Here is a 19,092-nt window from a genome sequence, read left to right as displayed (position 1 = left end):
CACAAATAGTAGATCACTTAGCCACAGTCTAGATTGAAGAAAAAATATTTTACTTAAGAGAATTTAGTGAGTTGATGATCAATCTCACAAAAAACTTTATTTTATTTTTTATTTTTACTCTATTTTTATCAATTTAAATAATCATGATATTCAACCACGTGCATTGTACGTGCATCTCAACAAGTTATATTCAAAACCGCACCCGACTGAGGCCAATCACTACAGTCGGATTGGATTTAGTTATGTTAAGTTACTAAAATTTTAGGAAGAAAATACAAAACAAAACTATTACTCCTTCAAGCCATTCGCTCATCTCATATCCATTAGCTTTAAGAATGTATTTGGCATTATTGTCCAGAAAAATCCTGTGGAATACGGAGGAGAGAGAAGAGATAAGAAGTTAAGAGAATTTACTTTCTCTAAATTTCATTTCAATTTGATAATGAACAATTTTAATATTATTCCCAGTGAACTTAGGGGAACTAGAAGGAACGCTTTAACCTGTAAAGAATTTCTAAAGATGATGAATGGTTTCACTTAAATTTTCTCCTCTCTAAATTTCTTTAATCTAAGCACGCCTTAAAAAAGCATAAGCTTTCGACAATTATGTTGATAGCGTGAATTCAGTTATTCTTGCTTTAAATATTCAAAAACTAAATCTTTTTCTAAAAATTGAACTGAATCACCAAAAATTGATTGGTTTGATCTATTCGGTTACAACGAAATGTGCTTGGTTCATTTCAAACCCGAATTCTATTAGACCCGACTCGGTGCAAACCGGTTGATGGGATTTGATGACTATGACGAGACTCGTGGTCCCGGTGCACCGTGAACCTCTCCCTACGCGCGAAATTCCCGTATCAGATTAAATCCTAACCGTACATTCTCCCTAAACTTTTTATCTTCCCCTCTCCAAAGAGTTCTATTCTCCGCTTATTAATTCTTTGTGCATATATCTCATAATAATTTCATAAAAAGCCCTCGCGTCCTCTAGGGTTCCCCCCTCCGCTCTCTCGTGTTTTTTTTTTCCTCTCCCTGGAAAGCATCAAAGCAAGATCTCTGCTCGATAACTTGGATGAAAGCGTTACTTGTCTGAGATTTTAGGTGAGTACTCCCATTGATCGTTTTATTTGCTTAGATTAAGCTGTTTATTTCACTGGAACACAATGTAGCTACTTTAATTCATTGCTTTAATTACAGTAGCAATTTACATCAGTTTACATCCTTGTATTCTATGATTTTCGTACCTATCTATATAATTTTGAGCAAGGCTTCGCTGATAATTTACTCCCTTCACTAAAAGACGAGATCTTTATAGAAATTCGACCTGCGTACTTAAAAAAAATGCAAAGGGTTTGTGAAGAGGGTGAAGACGAGAAGCTTTGCTCCTTTTCGAATGTCAGGACCCTCTTGGCAAGTAGGCTGCTTGAAGGAGTTCCTGTGACATACATCTTTAAGAAGCACAAGGTAAGGCTGGCTTTCCTTTAGATTTTATTGATGGTTTTGTATACTAAAAAGGGATTTTTTTTAAAAAGGAAGACCTTATTTGCTAAATAATTAGCAAAATTGACCATTTTGCTAATTATTTAGTAAAATCGACCTCTTTTGGGCTAACATGCCAAAAAGAGGTCGATTTTAAAATACAGCATGCTCGAAACATACGGGACTAGTAGTCCCGTATGTTCTAAAACCCCAAACAAAACATACAGGACTAGTAGTCCCGTATGTATTGTTTGTGCTAACATAAAAACCCTCCCCCGGCTCTCTACCTCCCTCTCAAGAGAAAAGTCGGTCCTTTTCCGCTAAAAAAAACCAAAGCAAAGATTCTCTCTCCTCGCTCCTCTCTCTAGAACTCATCGGCGACCGTCATCGCCATGACCGCCGCCTCCACAAGAATGTATGATATTCTTTTGAAGTTTATGCAAATCTATTTAAAGATTTTCCCTCCTCGCACATTGTTGTAAAGAGGTTTTTGTGCTACTTATGGTAACTTGTGCTTTTTCTTTTGAATATAGCTTATAAATTGTGCTTTCTTGTTCATTAGATATATTCATAGTTTAATTCTCAACTAATTACTTGGTTCATATGCACTTTAAGTTTAAAACTGCTAACTTATCTAATGCTTTCAATGTTTCTTATCCTTTTAATTTTTTATATCTATTAAGCATTTTTTTATATTCTTTCATTAATAATTATGTTAAATTATCAAACTTTGTTTATCTTCTTTTTGATTAATCACCAATCAGTTCTTTATTCCTATCAACTTTTGCCTATGAAGATTAACTAATAAAATATATTGACTATCTATCTTCTATTCATTGAGTAAATTAGAATACATAAACCTATATATACTATATTTGATTGAATTTTAAAAAAGTTTTGATTTCTTATATGGAATCTAGATTAATTTGTCTCTTGATTGAGATTCCCTATTGAATTAAAAATTGACTTATACAATTCCTATGAATTGAGCTACTCGAACAATATCTTTATATCGGTTATGATTCCATCATATTATTATTACTTTTGTAATTTGGTATCTAATAATAATTTTTACTATTCCAACAAGATACTAGATATTTAATATTAATTTTTATTTTAGTAGCCTTTGTAACTTTTGTACATGATATATTGAGAATCAATATACCATAAGTAAATATTGTATTGTAAGTAAATATTTAAGAATCAAAATCTATACAATATACTAAATTAATACCTTGAGATGCCACATGCCAAAATTCTAAAGCAATTATAACATGTCAAAATTTAAGAGCATAAGCTATATGTACAATTCTATTATGTTCCAAAAAAACGTTTCATTCCTCATCTAGCAATTGAATGTTCATTTACATCACTTCTATGTTTTTTTCTTCATGTGTGTTTCCCTTAACGTTTCATCTTTCCCATTTAAGAAAAAAGAGATTTTTTTTAAAAAAGACCTTTTTTGCTAAATAATTAGCAAAATCGACCATTTTGCTAATTATTTAGTAAAATCAACCTCTTTTTGGCCAACAAGCCAAAAAGATGTCGATTTTAAAAAACAACCTACTCGAAACATACGGTACTAGTAGTCTCGTATGCTAAAACTCCAACCAAAACATACGAGACTAGTAGTTCCGCATGTATTATTTGTACTAACATAAAAACCCTCCACCCGCCTCCATTTCTCCCATGTCTCAAACACCTCAATCCCTAAATCCCACCCCTTTACCGCCATAAAAATAAAATCTTTTTCCTACCCCCTGCGATCAGCAAACCCCAACCTCTCCCAATCCCTCTCCATCGAAAACGGAGACAATAACAACAACATCGGCGGTGGAGGGTTCGGCAAAGGCAGCAGAGGAAGCGGCAGACACAACAATGGGACCGCGATTTCGAATGGGTTGGTGGCAATGAAGCCTTGGATCTTGGGGGCTTGCTTCCAGGCGTTGCGTCTTGCTGCCTTGGATCTCACCGACAGGGATGTACATGAAGCCCAACTGAGATCCGCGATAGAGGAGGACGACGGTGGAGTCGTAGTGGGAGAAGGCGGCACGGTTGGGGATGAGGATGGAGGAGGGCTGGACGAAGGTGGTGGAGTTGAGGTGGACGGAGGTGACGCTGAGGGTCGGGTTGAGGGGGCGGAAGACGAGGAAGAGGATGAGGGAGGGAGAGAGTCGGGGGAGGGTTTTTATGCTAGCACAAACATTACATACGAGACTACTAGTCCCGTATGTTTTGTTTGGGGTTTTAGAACATACGGTATTACTAGTCCCGTATGTTTCGAGCAGACTGTTTTTAAAAATCGACCTCTTAGCCAAAAAGAGGTCGATTTTACTAAATAATTAGCAAAATGGTTGATTTTGTTAATTATTGAGCAAAAAAGGTCTTTTTTTTTAAAAGTCCCTACTAAAAAAGAGGGTGCTACTCAAATTCTGAACATCCCGAATCCAAATATAGCATCATTATTATATAATTTAATACTCATCCCTTTTTTAATGTTGTGCATTTATTATATGTTAGGCTGAGCTCCATGGTTTCATTAAGGGCGATGGATATAGATGTGGATGTTCCGTCTGTGATTACAAACAAGTAGGTTATATTCATTTATTTGTTCTGAATCACTTCTCATATTGTTGTCATGTATATTATGCTTACATTAGTAATAATTTTAGAATTTTAACGATATTAAAGATGGAACCCAATTTCACTTTTTAAAACACATTGTTAAAGTCAACTGACAAGCTTAGTTTGATAAATTGCTCGTCCGACAGGTAGTCAGCGCAGACGAGTTTGAGAAGCATGCAGGTGTCACATCAAGCCATGCAAATAATCACATATATTTGGCGAATGGGAAGTCACTTCATGAAGTTGTTAAAGACCTGATTGGGGTGCCACTTGAATCAGTGCATGAAGAGTTGAAAGCCATTGTTGAGATGGATCCAAACATCTATGATGCTTCTAAAGATGGTATTATAGAGTCGAATTTATTTATAGTTTTTCCTGGAAATTCATTTGTGATGCATTATTTTCTTTTTAAATTACGCAGAATCAGCTCAAGCATCAGGTTGCGAAGTTAAGCATATAAGCCATGAAGAGCAACAAACTAGAGTTGATGCTATGCCAAGTCAGATGTTATCCTCCAAGTTCCTTAGTGAGCCAAGATTATGCAATGATATGGAAGCTTCAAATGATTGTCAAACCAATTCAAGCTTACATGATGATTGTGAAAGTGGTATAGTGAAATACGTCAACCAACTTTCTTAGTTTAGTGTAAATCCTGGTGAGGAAATTCACCATTGATTTTGACCTCTTTAATTCTATCGAGGTTCCTATTCAACAGTGAGCTGTGAAGCAGATAGTACGCCAATCAACGGAGTTAAACAAAATGGAACAGATGGCATTACAAGGCAGGAGGTCTCAACAATGTTCATTCATCAGCTTCCTCTGAATTTAAGGTACAATTATCCTCTGAATTTAAGGTACAATTATCTTTAGTTGATACTAGGATCCTATTTTAGCACAATCCATCTTCGCTCAAACAAACTAAAGCTAAAAACACACGAATAATCAAATTAGTGAGACACATGCCCCCTCCTACATAACCTATGGAAGGGTAAAAAACCAGGAGTAACATATTTCGAACTTAAAAAGAGATGAGAACAAAAAATGTTTGCAATCTTAACTGAAACTTATTAGAACCATGAAAACTGCTGACCCGGTGGATTAAAGATAGATTCAAACCCGATCGTCTTAGGGCATGTTGGCTAATACTTATTTTATGAAACCTTATAAGTTACTTATTACTTATTTTTACTTATTTTTTTAGAAAATTTCCTTATATAAGTGCCAAAAGAATAAGTTGGAAAATCCTAACTTATTTTTTTCCTACTTATAAGTGAAAAATAAGTAAACAAATAAAAAATTTACCAAGCATGATGTTGGGTAAAGTATGGAAAAATGCACTTATTAGTTAAAATAGTTAAAATAAGTCATTCCCCAAGCATGCTCTCAAGGTTATGCCTGATACATATCGCTCTAATCTGACGTAATATTGTGTGACATAATATTATTGAGAAGTATTTGAAATATTTGTTTTTGCTATGAGCACATGCATGGCTCATGGCAACAAGTAATATGACTGGCATGAGAGTTGATATACTATTAATTTTATTCTAGCATTGTGAATGCTCGCAAAGCTTCATACACTATATCCAAAATGACTTATCAAACTTCGTGTTATCTCATCCTATCTTTCATCCTGAACTCTGTTGTTCTGGCCACAGTATTCAAAATCGGATTATCCATTGGTCATTAATGATCATTCTTCCAGATGATCCATCTCAAATTGGAAGGAGTTAGAAACAAATTGAGGGTTATCAAAGTTTATATTTGCTGCTCTTTCTAATCACTTTACCCTCTCAGTATCGTTCAGAAGACAACTCAAGAAGAACCAGCACTTAGCACTCCTCCAAGAAACGAAAAAAACAGACCCTACCAAGAATCTGATCAACCCTCTCCAAGGAACAAGAACGTATTAGACCCCTGTAGTCTCTCACAGAACATGGTAACTGAGTTCTCTCCGGAAGTTCCTAAACATCAGAAGATAGAAACTGAGTTCTTGAAGAAAAATCTTGATGTTAGAAGCTTGCTTAGAACTGGATTGCTTAGTGGACGAAAGGTGAAGTACATGAAAGACCAGGCGTTTATTGCTATTGTTTGGTTCAATTGGTGGATCTCTCCGATATGGGTGTTTTGTTATATTTGAATTAGGAATATTAGCAAAATCAGTCTGTCACTTGCTTTATTTCACATATATGCCACTATTTTTTCCTTGAAGAAATCATATATGCATTTATTGTGTAGTTTAAAGAACTATTGTTTTGGGTTGTTTCACGTGATTCTTTGATCCTAAGGAAGTTCTCTTGGAAGCGTTATTTTGTTGCTATCCATGTTTATACTTTTCACATAGGTTACTATTCAACAAATGACAACAAATCTTATGTATTAGTGAAGTTAGCCAACCAACTTCCTAAAGGAGCTAAGAAACTTCTGTCTTTTCTTTTCTTAGAGAAATACTTGTGTTTCAAAATACTTGTGTTTCTTTTTCAACCTCTTTTGCGATCTTTTTCAGGTTTGTTTATTACTTTCAATTATAACAAGCAAAACATAGGATTTATTGTCTTTTTGTGTATTTGTATTCTTTATAGTGCATGGCTTTTAGGGAATATCGATCTCTCTACTTTTTTTATTGCATTTTAAAATACTTTGTTTATTAAAGTTAATAATCTTTGGGAAAACTAAGATGAAAGGTTCTTAATTCTACTTTATCTGTTTATCTAAATATGATTTTACTAAGAAAAAAGAGTACTTGGTCTGGTGCACAATTTATTCCTACGTATTTTGTAGTTGCTTAAAGTTTTGTTTTTTATTGGCTTTTATTGTAGTTAATGTAGAAATGGAAGCTTTCTTAATTTCTATAGTCCTTTATTTGTAAAATTATCTATTACTAGACTTGTTCTTTGTTAGGTTTCACTAGTTTGGGAATCTATATAGAAGGTTCTTGCTTTTTAATGCCTTTGATTATTTCACGATATGCATTTACCGGAACACTTGTTTTGTTGTTTTCTTTATTTTATTATTATTTTTCCTGATTTTTGTTTGTCTCTAATTGTATCCAGGCAGAGCTTGATGGGCTTATACATGATGAGGGCTATCTATGTGGGTGTTTGTCGTGCAACTATAAAAAGGTATGAAAGTTATTATGAGCACAACCGTTTTTTCCTTCTCCTTTTGCATGGAAAATGGTGGAACATCATTGTAATAGAGAATGAGAGAGAATCGATTGTAGTTCTTTTCCTCTATCATCTTCACAATTTCAAATAGGTCAAGACGTTTAGTGCTTGAATTTTCTAACTATGTCTGTTTTCCCTTTTTAATAAATAAACAAAATCAATTACTATTCCTCGTCATAACAAAGCATCCCAAAACATTGCAAGCAACTTTTTTGATTCTTATGAATGATTTCTATGAGATTTTTTTGGCATAAAGCAGTGCATACATTTCCCTTAAAAAAAGGAAGAAAGATAGAATTTCCTGGTAATTTCAGGTGACGGGTTCTACTATTGGTCTGTCAAGGACTTTTAGCCATTCAATAATGATTTGAGTTTAACAATGCAGGTTGTCTCTGCTCTCAAGTTTGAGATACATGCAGGGGCAGTGTCAAAAAATCAAAATAATTACATTTACTTGGAGAATGGAATATCTATATGTGCATTAGTGAAAAAGTTGAATAATGCTCCTAAAGATTCACTACGTGAACTGATTGAGAAAGAGATTCCTTGTCCAGATAAGGACCCATTAAGCAATCAGAATGGTAATGAATTATTGATCATTTCCTGATTATTCTTAGGAATTCTTGTTTGTATATTTTAGTTTCCATTAAAAACATGCTATGTTAATCTTATGCATTATTTTATGCAATGTAGGATCATTTCAAACAGCAAGTATCGCACAGTCAAAAAATAGTGAAGAAAATCAATTGACTCAGACAATAGAGATTCAGATTGACCCTCACTTAGTTGAAGAGTGAGTATTTCTCTCATAATTGGTCATTTGCAGGACTCCCTTCATTACTATGTAAATTATAAATTGGTACTGATCTTATGGATTTCCTGATGTTTTTATTTTTAATGCTCTGCTCAGCCAATGACAAAAAGTTATATGTACACTGAGCCTTGGCTTATATATGAAACTTCTCTTTTTAATCCTTGGTAACCTGAAGAATTGTATGAACCTTTGGTCGACGAGGAGATAGAGAATCAACATCTTGAATAACCAGCAATTGTATGGTAAAAAATGTTCCGTACATTTTTAGTATTTTTCATCTAAAGCATTGGATGTGCTAACACAGACCATTAGAATAAAATTCAAACTTATTATCTTGCATTTGAACTGAATTTGGATGTGGATTTATATTTGCATTCAGATTAGTTCCAAATCTGATCTTCAATTGGGCTTTAATTCCAAATAAATATTTTAGAAGTTTGTGAGTATGGTTAAGACAAATAAGATGAGATAATGAGTGCAATCTAGATGGAGAATATTTGGAGATGCTGACGGATCCACTTCTATATAAGGAAACTAGTCTGGTAACACGGGAGAACCACTAAACAACCATTCTACCAATCAACCACGACCCTGTTCTTTTGTTTTTTTTTTGTTTTGTAAGTGCTTCCCTTCTTTTTAATTTAAGAAGCAAAAAAATGTGAGCATTCTTTTGCTTTTAAGTATTCGATTTAAGATATTCAAGATAAAGGGAGCATTTGTACTATTGGAGCATTTTATATTTTATTATTATTATAGAACTATTTAAGCTTATTTTTTGTTTTTGATGTAAGATCAAGCTAATTTCTATAGGAACAAGAATTTCACAGTGAAGAAATCCACCATGACATTAGCTTATGACTTAGATTAGTAAGTTGATATCAATTACTTCATTCCTTGCTAATCTATTCTATTTTAACTCAAAATAGTTTGCTTAAGGATTGATGATCAACATAATAAATTACTCTATGGTTGAAAATCTGAGTGGTGCTTGTTTATTTTTCCTCATAAATATCCTCCATAAATGTCTTTTTATGTCCTTTTTGCCTGATAAATGTTCCACGAGGCAAATCTGTCAGTCAAACAAAATGAGACTCGACAAAGTTCACTTTTGGAAATAAACTTATCCTTGACTTCTCCTTATTTTTTCTGGTTTTGATTCTTGTTCAGTAGATTATTTTATCACTATCAGAAGCAAGAGTAAGTGATTCTAGAAATTTCAACATCTGAAAGGAAAATATGAAGAAATTTCTTTATTAACTATCAATCTTTTTTGAGCCACAGCTTTAACAATTGTCGTGGTGAAGGTAAAAGCAAATAACTATGCGGTTATGCTAAAAGATTTCATGTTCATTTCTTGAGATATTTTCTCCTAATGAAATTTAAACATATTTAGGAATCAATTAAATTATCTGCGCTATTGTATCTTTATTTTGCAATAGCTCTTGTGGAGCAGCTATCAAAGGAAGTTTTGATGCACTGTCGTGTGTTGGTGTCAACTCTTTAACACATGCTACAGAGTGCAAAGTTAAACCAGCTTTAAATATTGGTAATAATGCTACCATACCCTTGTCGGCTACAGAAGGCATCCAACCAGGATCAGATATTTTGATGGACAGTTCACCTATTATAGTCAAGAGTTCCATGTTGGAAAATAAAACAGAGAGGGAAATGTGAGGAGATTTACTCATTTCAATATGCTTAAATCCTTTTCATTTTGTAATTATTAACGAGGTTTCTGTGACTAGCTTTTTTATTTTGATTTGTATCCATTTTTTCAAATCACACTTTAGAATGGTTGGTCAATAATTTTGCTTTTCCGTATGCATTTTACCCTCTCCTAATCAGTTGTCATGTGCTAGATCATTCTTATATCAGGAATTTGTCAAATCCTCTGATATGTTCTTTTTTTAATCTATATGTTCAGATTATCGGATTCAACTTCAGAAGGTTGTAAGTCTGCACCTTCAAGTATCAATGTTATGTTTGATTCCCCACTGCCACATATAGAAGGAAACTCATCATATACTGATGTTAACATTAGTCCTTTGGAGTCGGCTAAAGTGAATATCAGTCCAGGTTCAAATATAGCACTACATGGACAGAAGAGTTCTGTACTGGAAACTAGATACGAAAACAGAAAAAGGTCAGGAAAGTATTATATATTTCTGTAATCATCTCCCTATCAGTTTAAGAGATTATAACATTTAAATCATAACTTTGGATCCAAAAATTGAATAAGTCAGTAGTATTAGATATGTAACTCCCATTCTATGTACACTATCATCCAGACCAATGCCATCACCAATTTGCTCTATTTCCGGTCTGACACCCTCATCAAATATGCTGGAATCTGATATTCGTCCTGTTCATCGGATGGTTGAAAGTCAAGGTAGTACTAAGAAAAGGTCTGTGATAAACTATAATAATTGTTATTCATCATTCCTTCTGATTTTGTTAATGGTTGGTTACTTCGTATTTGTGTTTAGAAGTTTTTAGTATCTTTTTTTATTCAGGACTGGCGATTTGCATAAAATAATTTTCAATATCCTTCAAGATGGAGCTATGTTATTCTACTGTACGAGTAGCAAGGTTGGAGAATTGTTACCATATTGTCTTTCTGCTAATTCTTCTTATTTTCTAATATAATATGATCTTTTCCTTTGCAGACAATATTGGAAGGTCAAAAAATGGGAAATGGTATCTTGTGTAGCCACTGTGACGAAGTGGTAAATTTTTGAACTTATTCCTTAAACATATGCCTATGATAATCTAAGATTGAGATGTTATCTTACATAAATAGGTTAGCCCTTCAACGTTTGAAGCTCACGCGGGGTTTGATAAAAGGCGTCAACCGTAAGTAAACAAAAGACAACAGTTCATTATATGACAGATGGTAAAGAAAAATTCTAATTAACTTAAGGTCTTTTGTTAAAATGGATCATCTTAATTGCAGTTATCGTAACATATACACTTCCAGTGGCTCTTCACTTCATGACCTCACACGGTATTTGTCGAAGAACCAAACTTCTGCTTGTATGATTTGTGGAGGTAGAGAAGAGCTGGTTTCTTGTATTAGATGTGCCAAGGCTTTTCATCCAGGTGACGTGTTTGAAGGGGATTTTTGAAACTTTTCTTGATTAATCCATTATATATGTGGTTCCAAGCCCATTACAATTTGATTATTTTACCTTTACTGTTTAATCTTATATTTCATAATGATTTATGTACCACTTTATTACAAACTTATGAATAACAGCAGCAGTTTATTTTCTGATGTACTAGAAATTTGACACGTGCAACTGCACGTGATATGAAAATATGTTGTTTTGTATATTTGTGGTTTTAAAATATGAAAATAATTTTATTTTATTTTTAGAGATTAGAGAGTGCATTCAATAAATATGTACAGAGAGTGACACTGTGACAGTCAAACAATCTTTTAAGTTTTAAGAAAGAATTATCTTTTATATTTTTTATTTGAACTTGAGATCCTCCATTTATTTTCTTATTTTCACTATTTTCTTTATGTATTATATAAATAAATTATGATAGATATATATATAGAGAACCTTGCCTTTTATAATATAAAATAAAATGTAAATAAAACATTCAACTATGTAGGCTCTTTTTTATGCAATTGTATGATATAGAATATTCTAGAAGCAAAAAAGCGAAAAGAAAAGAAAAGAGAAAACATCATTCATTGTAAATTACAATTTTACCCTTTCAATAACAATTGAAAAGGATGATTTGTCCACCACTCATACAATTTTGCACTACCCTTTGTTGGTTTTTTTTATATAGCAGGATAGATATGCCCCTTTATGACCAAAGCTATTTTCAACATTACTCTTCTAGCAATGAGATTCATTCGCACTAAATTCAAGGAACATGCTCAGGTTGAAGATGTTACCCATATCTTCTTAATAAGGGCCCATAAAAACTTTGTCAAGAAGAACCATACTAATTTGAACCTTGGATTTTACACGCTCCCAAATTGAATGGCTATAGAGATGCTTACATTGTACAAGTGGCTATAGGGATGCTTATCTTGTAGAAGGATGTTACTACTTAGTAAAACTACAAAGCTAGATCAAGGTAATATCCTAAAAAATGAGTAGGTACTTAAGCAAACTTGACCCGTTGAAGGGAGAAATTATGATCAAGAACCCGGCTTGGTGCATGGTTGGTTGGTGAACTTGATTCCTCCAATTGGTCCGCTATGGTCTAGGTTTACTTCACATTATTGATACTTAATTCGTTTCTTATATGTACCAAAGCTGGACTTGTCTTTTTTATTACTATTCATTGTATTCAACCACTCTTCTCCCAAAAAACTTCTCCTCTTGTGTTGATGAATTAATTAACCAAATCAAAATTCTCGCCCAACTCCACATTTCTATGAAAACCAATCAATAGGGTTGCTAACTTCTTTTGTATGTTTCTGGCCTTTAAAGTTCAGCACAAGCACACACATTAGAGTTGTACCATGGATGTATAGATGTTAGATTTTCATTTGGTAATTGAAAATGGTAAAGGCTATGCTACCTTGGTACTTATAATCTGAAGATGTTCCTGTACCCAAACTCCTTGCATATATGCATGCATTTACTCCCACATTGTACTCAATTATACAATACATGTTTTAATTTAAAACATGTCATACAATTTGTTGGACATATATCCTACACTTCGCATACACTTCTTGAAACTCATTGGCGTAGGTCAGGTTCTGAATTATGATTTTGAAGTGTTGTTTGGATGCCTAGTTTCAAAACTAGCGATTTCCAATTTATAATCCACATAATAAAAGAAATATAGAAATGTTATAGGAATTTTAATTCTCATCCTTGTTCTCATATAAACTATTAATTCCAATAATATAGGGTATATAAATATTTATATAGTTGTGCCCCCTACCCTACCTTTTTCAAATTTTCCATGTCCCGTACACATACCCGTATCGGTGCCCGCACCCCTACCCGTGCCCATGCAACATAAGGTGAACGTCATAACATGTCCCAATTTTGCGCATTAACTGCTAAAGCCTTCTCTTTGTAGGGCATAGATGGAACCATTGCACAAAGTCAGAGGTATCACATGTTCCAACTTGATAACTGTTTCTTCTAACCCAGGATGCCAGCATTGTGTATGCAATTTTTGCACCCTAAGGAACATGCTACGAAGTGGAACATATCATGGTCTTTGATGCAAGTCCATTCAAATATTGATGTTCACACTAAGCAAGCATGAATGATATGGATAGGTAACATAGTATGTTTTTTCTTCACGGTCTAGTGTTTGTATACTGATATAAACTTGTTATCTATATGCAGATTTTGGATGTTCTTTGTTAAGATTAAGATAAAGGAGAGTGCATATATTTTCTAAATAAATGTTAAATAAGAGTTTTATCTTAACTTCAAATATATGTTTCTTACTTAAAATATTGCATCACTACAACCCGTATTCGATCCAAATGCACCTCAACATAGTTCATTCGTACTCTCTGTTCATTTCGGAAATTGACTAGTGACTGATAGAGATAAGTGCATCTCTTTACATTAAGATTACAACGCACATTAATGTCTTTTGGAAAATTATAGAAAATCTACCCATGAGCTTCCTTACGATTCATAACTATGTAGGGTTTCTGTTGTTAAATGATTTGTTTCAGTATGTTTTCTTACATGTCCAATGTTCATCCGTTCCCTTAGCCCCGATATGTTGTTTAAAGATATTATTGAGATGAAACCTTCCAACTTTCGGGTCATGTATGTCATTTCTAACTGGTCGTTCTTTAGATTTAAAGTTATTGTTTTCTTTTCTATGTTAGGAGATGCATGTTTTCTCTGTTGATAACTGATTTTTATAGTTTGGGCATTGTAGTGTTGTATCTAATATTTTGTGTTAGGCAGTTTGCTGACGTGTTGAAATTTTGAATCATTATTTGGTACTGTAACTTAAAGTAAAAGTGCTCCATTCTGAAAATATGTCACTTGCTAATTCTGGTCTCCATCCTTTGCCTCTAATGCAGGATGCTACACTCCTGATGCTGATAGTGCATCATGCTGTTTATCTTGTAAAGATAATTCTGAACCTGAAACAACCTCTAAAGTACAATCTCATGCTGTGCCCAAGCCATTTAATTTTGGTCTAAAACGTGTGATAAAGCACCCAAAAGACGTTGGCTGTGCCCTATGCGGGTAGGGTTTTAAATGCCAAGGTTTCACTTGTTGAGCTAGTGATATTTGGATGACTTTAAGAAGTCCTCTTCTCCATTGTTTTTGTTTGAAGCTACATTATCTTTTCCATATTTTTATGCTACTGTACAGGGACAGTTCCTTTGAAATGGGGAAAGAATTTGGATCTAAATCATTTGTCTTTTGTGGTCAGGTGTGCATTTTCGATTTGCTTCTTTTGAGTTATAAAGGTTCATGCAATTCTTTTATACTTACCATGATTTATTTTGTGTTCTTTTCCTAGTGTGAGAAATTGTATCATGTCGGTTGCTTAAAAGATCAGGGCATATGCGATCTACAGGTAGGAAGCAGATGAATCTCCTCTTCTGTTTCTAAATCCTAGCAGATTTCACAAACAATAGTCATGTACTACTATCAACAAAACACACTTCTGATACAGGAACGACCCTTGCCATGGTTTAGTTGGTTATGTTCTATAGAATGTCAAGAAGTTCACAACGATCTACGACAAATGGTCTTGACTTCACCTCATGAAATTCATGCATCAACACTGAGTTTATTAAAGAAGACTGAAGAGGATTTAATTAGTGAAGGTGAACCTAAAGTGAACTGGCAACTTCTGAGTGGTGCACATAAGACTTGTGACAATGAGATGCTCTTTTCAAAGGCAACTGCAATTTTTCAGGTAAAACTTTGTCTGAGCGATTAAATTTCTCTGGACTTTTAAGTTTATTTTCAAGAATGAGTTTTGGCTTAAAAGCATTCTTACTTCTGAATGATGATGTAAATGCACTTTGACTATAGTAGTAATAATGAGTTTTTCTTTCCTTGTTTTTGCCCTCGATCAATGTGATATTTTGAAAGGAAATATCCTTCAACTTTGTTGCTGTCCCTCCAACCCAACCCAAAAAAAAATAAAATAAATAAATAAGTAGTAGTAGTAATAATAATAATAAGTGAATATACAAAATACAATAAAAATGTTAAAGTTCTGATCTTTCTTTTTGTGTGTTTTGGTTCTGACTAGTGCTCAATATGTTATCTATTTTCACGAGGAAGAAAAGGCAGTGGATGTTGGTGACGCTATATTCTGCAGTCTGTTGCAGAATAAAAGGATTTCTTTGAAGCTTCGGCTTTTAATTTCTGGTTCCCCTCTAGAATATCCAAGCAACACCTCTGTAGTTATGTCTTCGTCTTAACTCTAAGAGTGTGTTTGGTTGTGTTAGGTGGAGCAACATGGAAGCCCATGTTGTTCCAACTACATCAAAAATCCAGAGACCTTGTTTGATTAGATGTTGTTGCAACACCAAAAGGTTGCCGCAACAACAAACTAAGCCAAAAACAGGAGTGTTGAAAGCCAAAAACAGGAGTGTTGAAACAACCCTCAATTTTAAGAGTGTTCCAACGCCATGTGTTGAAAGAACATGGTGTTGTAAAAGTATTTGTCGTTTCAACTTCACCCAACGAGGCACACCCTAAAATGGGGTTATGTAGCTTGTTCCTCTTACTAGGTAACACTTTGGATAGTGTTGTCAGGAAAGTTTTTGCTTGATTTATAGTATTCTATTTTTTTTTGACAATTTTCTCATGAAAAAAAATTTGTGTCAATTTGTATCATCTTTCCATGCTCATGGATTTGCGTATGGATCCTAGAAGGCTCGTTATGGTTAAAGTTAGCAAGAAAAGTGGGGGAAAAGGGCTAAAGCTGTAGCAAAATAGTACAATTTCTCTCCATTAGGCTTAATTATCAATTGCTAGTATGGTATCCCATTCCAGGCTTTTGGGTCTTTGCTTTATGTAAAGCAATAGGTTCTGTAGTTAGACCTTATTAACAAAATTGAGTCATCAATTATGCATCATTAATAGAATTCTAAAATTTTAGTTTCAGAGTTATTGAATTTTGAATGTCATACGATATATTGGAGAGGTTTAATTCTACCAGTTTCTTCTACTTGGCAGATTAGGCATGGATAATATGTGGAATGTTGGATATTTCTTATTGGTATAATTATCTTTTCAATTTTTAACCATTGACTACTGTTTTCAGGAAACATTTGGCCCTATACTTGAGAATGGCTACAATCTGATACCTGCTATGGTTGAAGGGTAAAGTCTTACCTAAATTTTACATGAGACTCAAAACACATTGCATTTATCATGTTGCCCACTTACAGAAATATATTTGATTTGGTTCTTTTTTCACAGTCAAGAGATGGCTAAACAATATTATGGGGGGATGTATTGTGCAGTTATAACTGAAAAGTAAGAAAATATTACTCTGTGCAGAAGTGCTGTTAACATTTTGCTTATTTTGATTTCATATACTTCGATTTTCTTTGGAAATTTCTCAAATACTTTGTTTCTCTTATCAAATAAATAATTGAATTTTGTTCCTTTCTATTTGTTGAGCACTCTTTACACAAATGATGTACATGTTTCATCGTCCAACTGAGTAGCGGGTTGTGGAATATCTTGTTTTCCTTTTTGCCATCAGAGTTACTAAAATTCAGAAATATATACAAATCAAGTAGCTTATTGATAATAACTTTTGTGAGTGGTGACTGTAGGTCTGAAGTTGTATCAGCTGGACTTATCAGGATATTTGGTCGCAATGTTGCAGAACTTCCTTTGATTGCGACGCGTAATGAATGCCAAGGAAAGGTGAGGCACTCAATCTTTTAAACAAGATATTCCGCCAATGATGTGTCTCGTTCTCAACCAAGTGAATAAAGGGGAGAGAGAAACCCTATTTTGAACACCTGATTGAAATTGAGCCATGTCATTGTATATGAGGAAATTCCTTCATGACATATGATACTTATTAACCTCAACCTTTTTTTCATAGAAATTGCTTAGTGTACAATAAGAGTTGCACTACTCTTGTACTACTACACACAATGAAGTGGGACTCTCGTAATTTCTTTTTTCCATTTACAATAAAGGGTCCCACTTCTTTGTATATAGTAGTACAAGAGTAATATGACCCTTGCAGTATTACATTTAGGTTTGAATGATAGATTTGCTTATAATCTGGGACTAAAACTGTTAGATTGCAGGGATGCTACTGAATTATTGTCTGATTACTAGTGTTGATCTACTATACTTGTTACTGAGGACCTCTGGTCATCATATTTTGTATGTTAGTAGTGCAATAGCGCATTGTTTTGTGTGACGAGCACTTTAATTTCAAACTTGTGAATTCCTGATTAGTGATGTGGGGTCAACAATATTAGCTGATATTATTGAAAGCATTATAATAATACCATGATTTCTATGATTTTGCAGGGTTACTTTCAAGCTCTTCTTTCGATAATCGAACAGTTGATGATCAGGTTAAAAGTGAAGTGTCTTGTACTACCAACAGATGAATTTGCACAATCAATTTGGATAAATAAGTTTGGGTTTATCAAAATGGCACAGGAGAGGGTAAATTCTTATTACTAGTTTGATCATTAATGCTTCTATTCATTCTGCTTCCTTACTAATCATGAAATACTCCGCTGAACGAAATGACGCCCAGAACCAGAGAAAAGAACTAGGCAACCACTTCATGAAGTAGGTGCATTTATAATAAAAAAAACACGCGCACTAAAGGATCCTAGTTTTAAGAAAGTTCTATTTGCAATTGAACACCTATAACTAATTTCTAGAAGCAAGTGTTGTTTAATCTCCAGGCTTGCTGAATAATAGTGTTGGATCTTTAGGTATGAAATGCTCAGTTCTTCTGGAAAAAAAAAAAACTCTATATAATTTTAGTTGATGTGTAAATGAATCAGTGTTATATATTTTTTATACTTGCGTTTTTAAATCCAAAGATTATATTAGTGATACATGGATCTGTTGTGTGCAGGTGAAGCAGTATGCAGACAACCACTGGATACTAATGTTCAAGAAGAAAATCATGTTGGAGAAAGCATTGCGTCAATCCCAAAGTTGATGGAAATGCAAAGATAATGTGAAATATTAACCTTATATTATTGCTACTTTTCCCTGGATGATACTGTGCACTGGTATTTATGATAACTCTCCCAACGGACAAGGGGCATTTTAACTGGTTAATATTTACTTACAAAAAAAGTAAAGGATTTTGCTGTTACAATTTGTATAATTCTTTTGTTCTTTTTCCATGTAAATAATGAATATTCTCTGTGATTCTTGGAAAACTAATGGGAGAACAGATTATTATATTAGTATTTAGTACTACTATGGGAAATTTGAATCATTATTGTGTTGAAATGTTGGTTAGAGATTATGTTTGCAACCCTCTGCCCGTTGAATTGATAGTTAATTTGCTATTCTCATTTGAAGGAAATGGTAGGGAATTTGACTGATTAGAAGATCAATAGAGGGGTAGGGAATTTGACTGATTAGAAGATCAATAGAGTAGTCGGAATGTATTATTTTAATTTATATCCATATTGTAGAAGGAGTTTTGTAGATTCTTCTCGCCTTTAACACGGAATCTCCATCATCATGGGAAAACACTAGATTATATAAAAGTCAAATAAATTTCCAAAAAAGACCCAAATTAAACTTTTTTTTTTAAAAAATCAACCCACTCCAGTTTCTATTATAGAAATTTACCCAGTTTCTGCTCATGTCATTGATATGGCTAAAAACCGGGTCGATTTAAAAAAAACCGGCTTCCTAATTAGTCGGGGTTGGTAACCCCGACTAATTAGAACTGCTCATCGCCACATTCGGGGTTAGGCCATCTAAAGAAATCGGGTTGCGAACCCCGACTAATTTGGTCGTGGTTCCCACCGTTTGGGTTGAGTTGCCTTGCCCCGTACAAAATGGT

General features: G+C 33.8%; 1 protein-coding gene across 3 annotated transcripts; it reads left to right on the top strand.

Annotated features, from left to right (window-relative positions):
* On the top strand, positions 946-18,491 carry LOC109840292. Of its 3 annotated transcripts, none has more exons than XM_020408867.1 (25): positions 946-1,104; positions 1,319-1,467; positions 4,003-4,071; positions 4,254-4,449; positions 4,529-4,714; positions 4,808-4,937; positions 5,905-6,181; positions 7,161-7,229; positions 7,660-7,855; positions 7,968-8,067; positions 10,013-10,231; positions 10,377-10,493; positions 10,602-10,677; positions 10,755-10,814; positions 10,889-10,941; positions 11,042-11,187; positions 14,126-14,294; positions 14,424-14,484; positions 14,575-14,631; positions 14,731-14,976; positions 16,339-16,397; positions 16,497-16,553; positions 16,859-16,952; positions 17,577-17,717; positions 18,142-18,491. In XM_020408867.1, exons 2-25 carry the CDS (start codon positions 1,345-1,347, stop codon positions 18,226-18,228), a joined length of 2,988 nt encoding a protein of 995 aa, XP_020264456.1. In that variant the 5' UTR covers positions 946-1,104; positions 1,319-1,344; the 3' UTR covers positions 18,229-18,491. The 3 variants fall into 3 exon arrangements, with proteins under 3 accessions (XP_020264456.1, XP_020264455.1, XP_020264457.1); XM_020408866.1 differs by having other exon boundaries at positions 1,304-1,467; XM_020408868.1 differs by having other exon boundaries at positions 947-1,104; positions 1,304-1,467; positions 4,823-4,937.

Source organism: Asparagus officinalis, chromosome 5 (genome assembly GCF_001876935.1).
Source record: "Asparagus officinalis chromosome 5, Aspof.V1, whole genome shotgun sequence".
Lineage (NCBI taxonomy): Eukaryota > Viridiplantae > Streptophyta > Magnoliopsida > Asparagales > Asparagaceae > Asparagus > Asparagus officinalis.
This window is presented reverse-complemented; position numbering and strand designations above follow the sequence as displayed.

Excerpts from the sequence above, each read along its gene's own strand:
- LOC109840292 (XM_020408867.1), top strand. The coding sequence starts at position 1,345 with ATGCAAAGGGTTTGTGAAGAGGGTGAAGACGAGAAGCTTTGCTCCTTT. Across the intron at positions 6,182-7,160 it reads TGAAGTACATGAAAGACCAG|GCAGAGCTTGATGGGCTTAT; the intron begins GCGTTTATTGCT and ends AATTGTATCCAG. Across the intron at positions 14,977-16,338 it reads AGGCAACTGCAATTTTTCAG|GAAACATTTGGCCCTATACT; the intron begins GTAAAACTTTGT and ends TACTGTTTTCAG.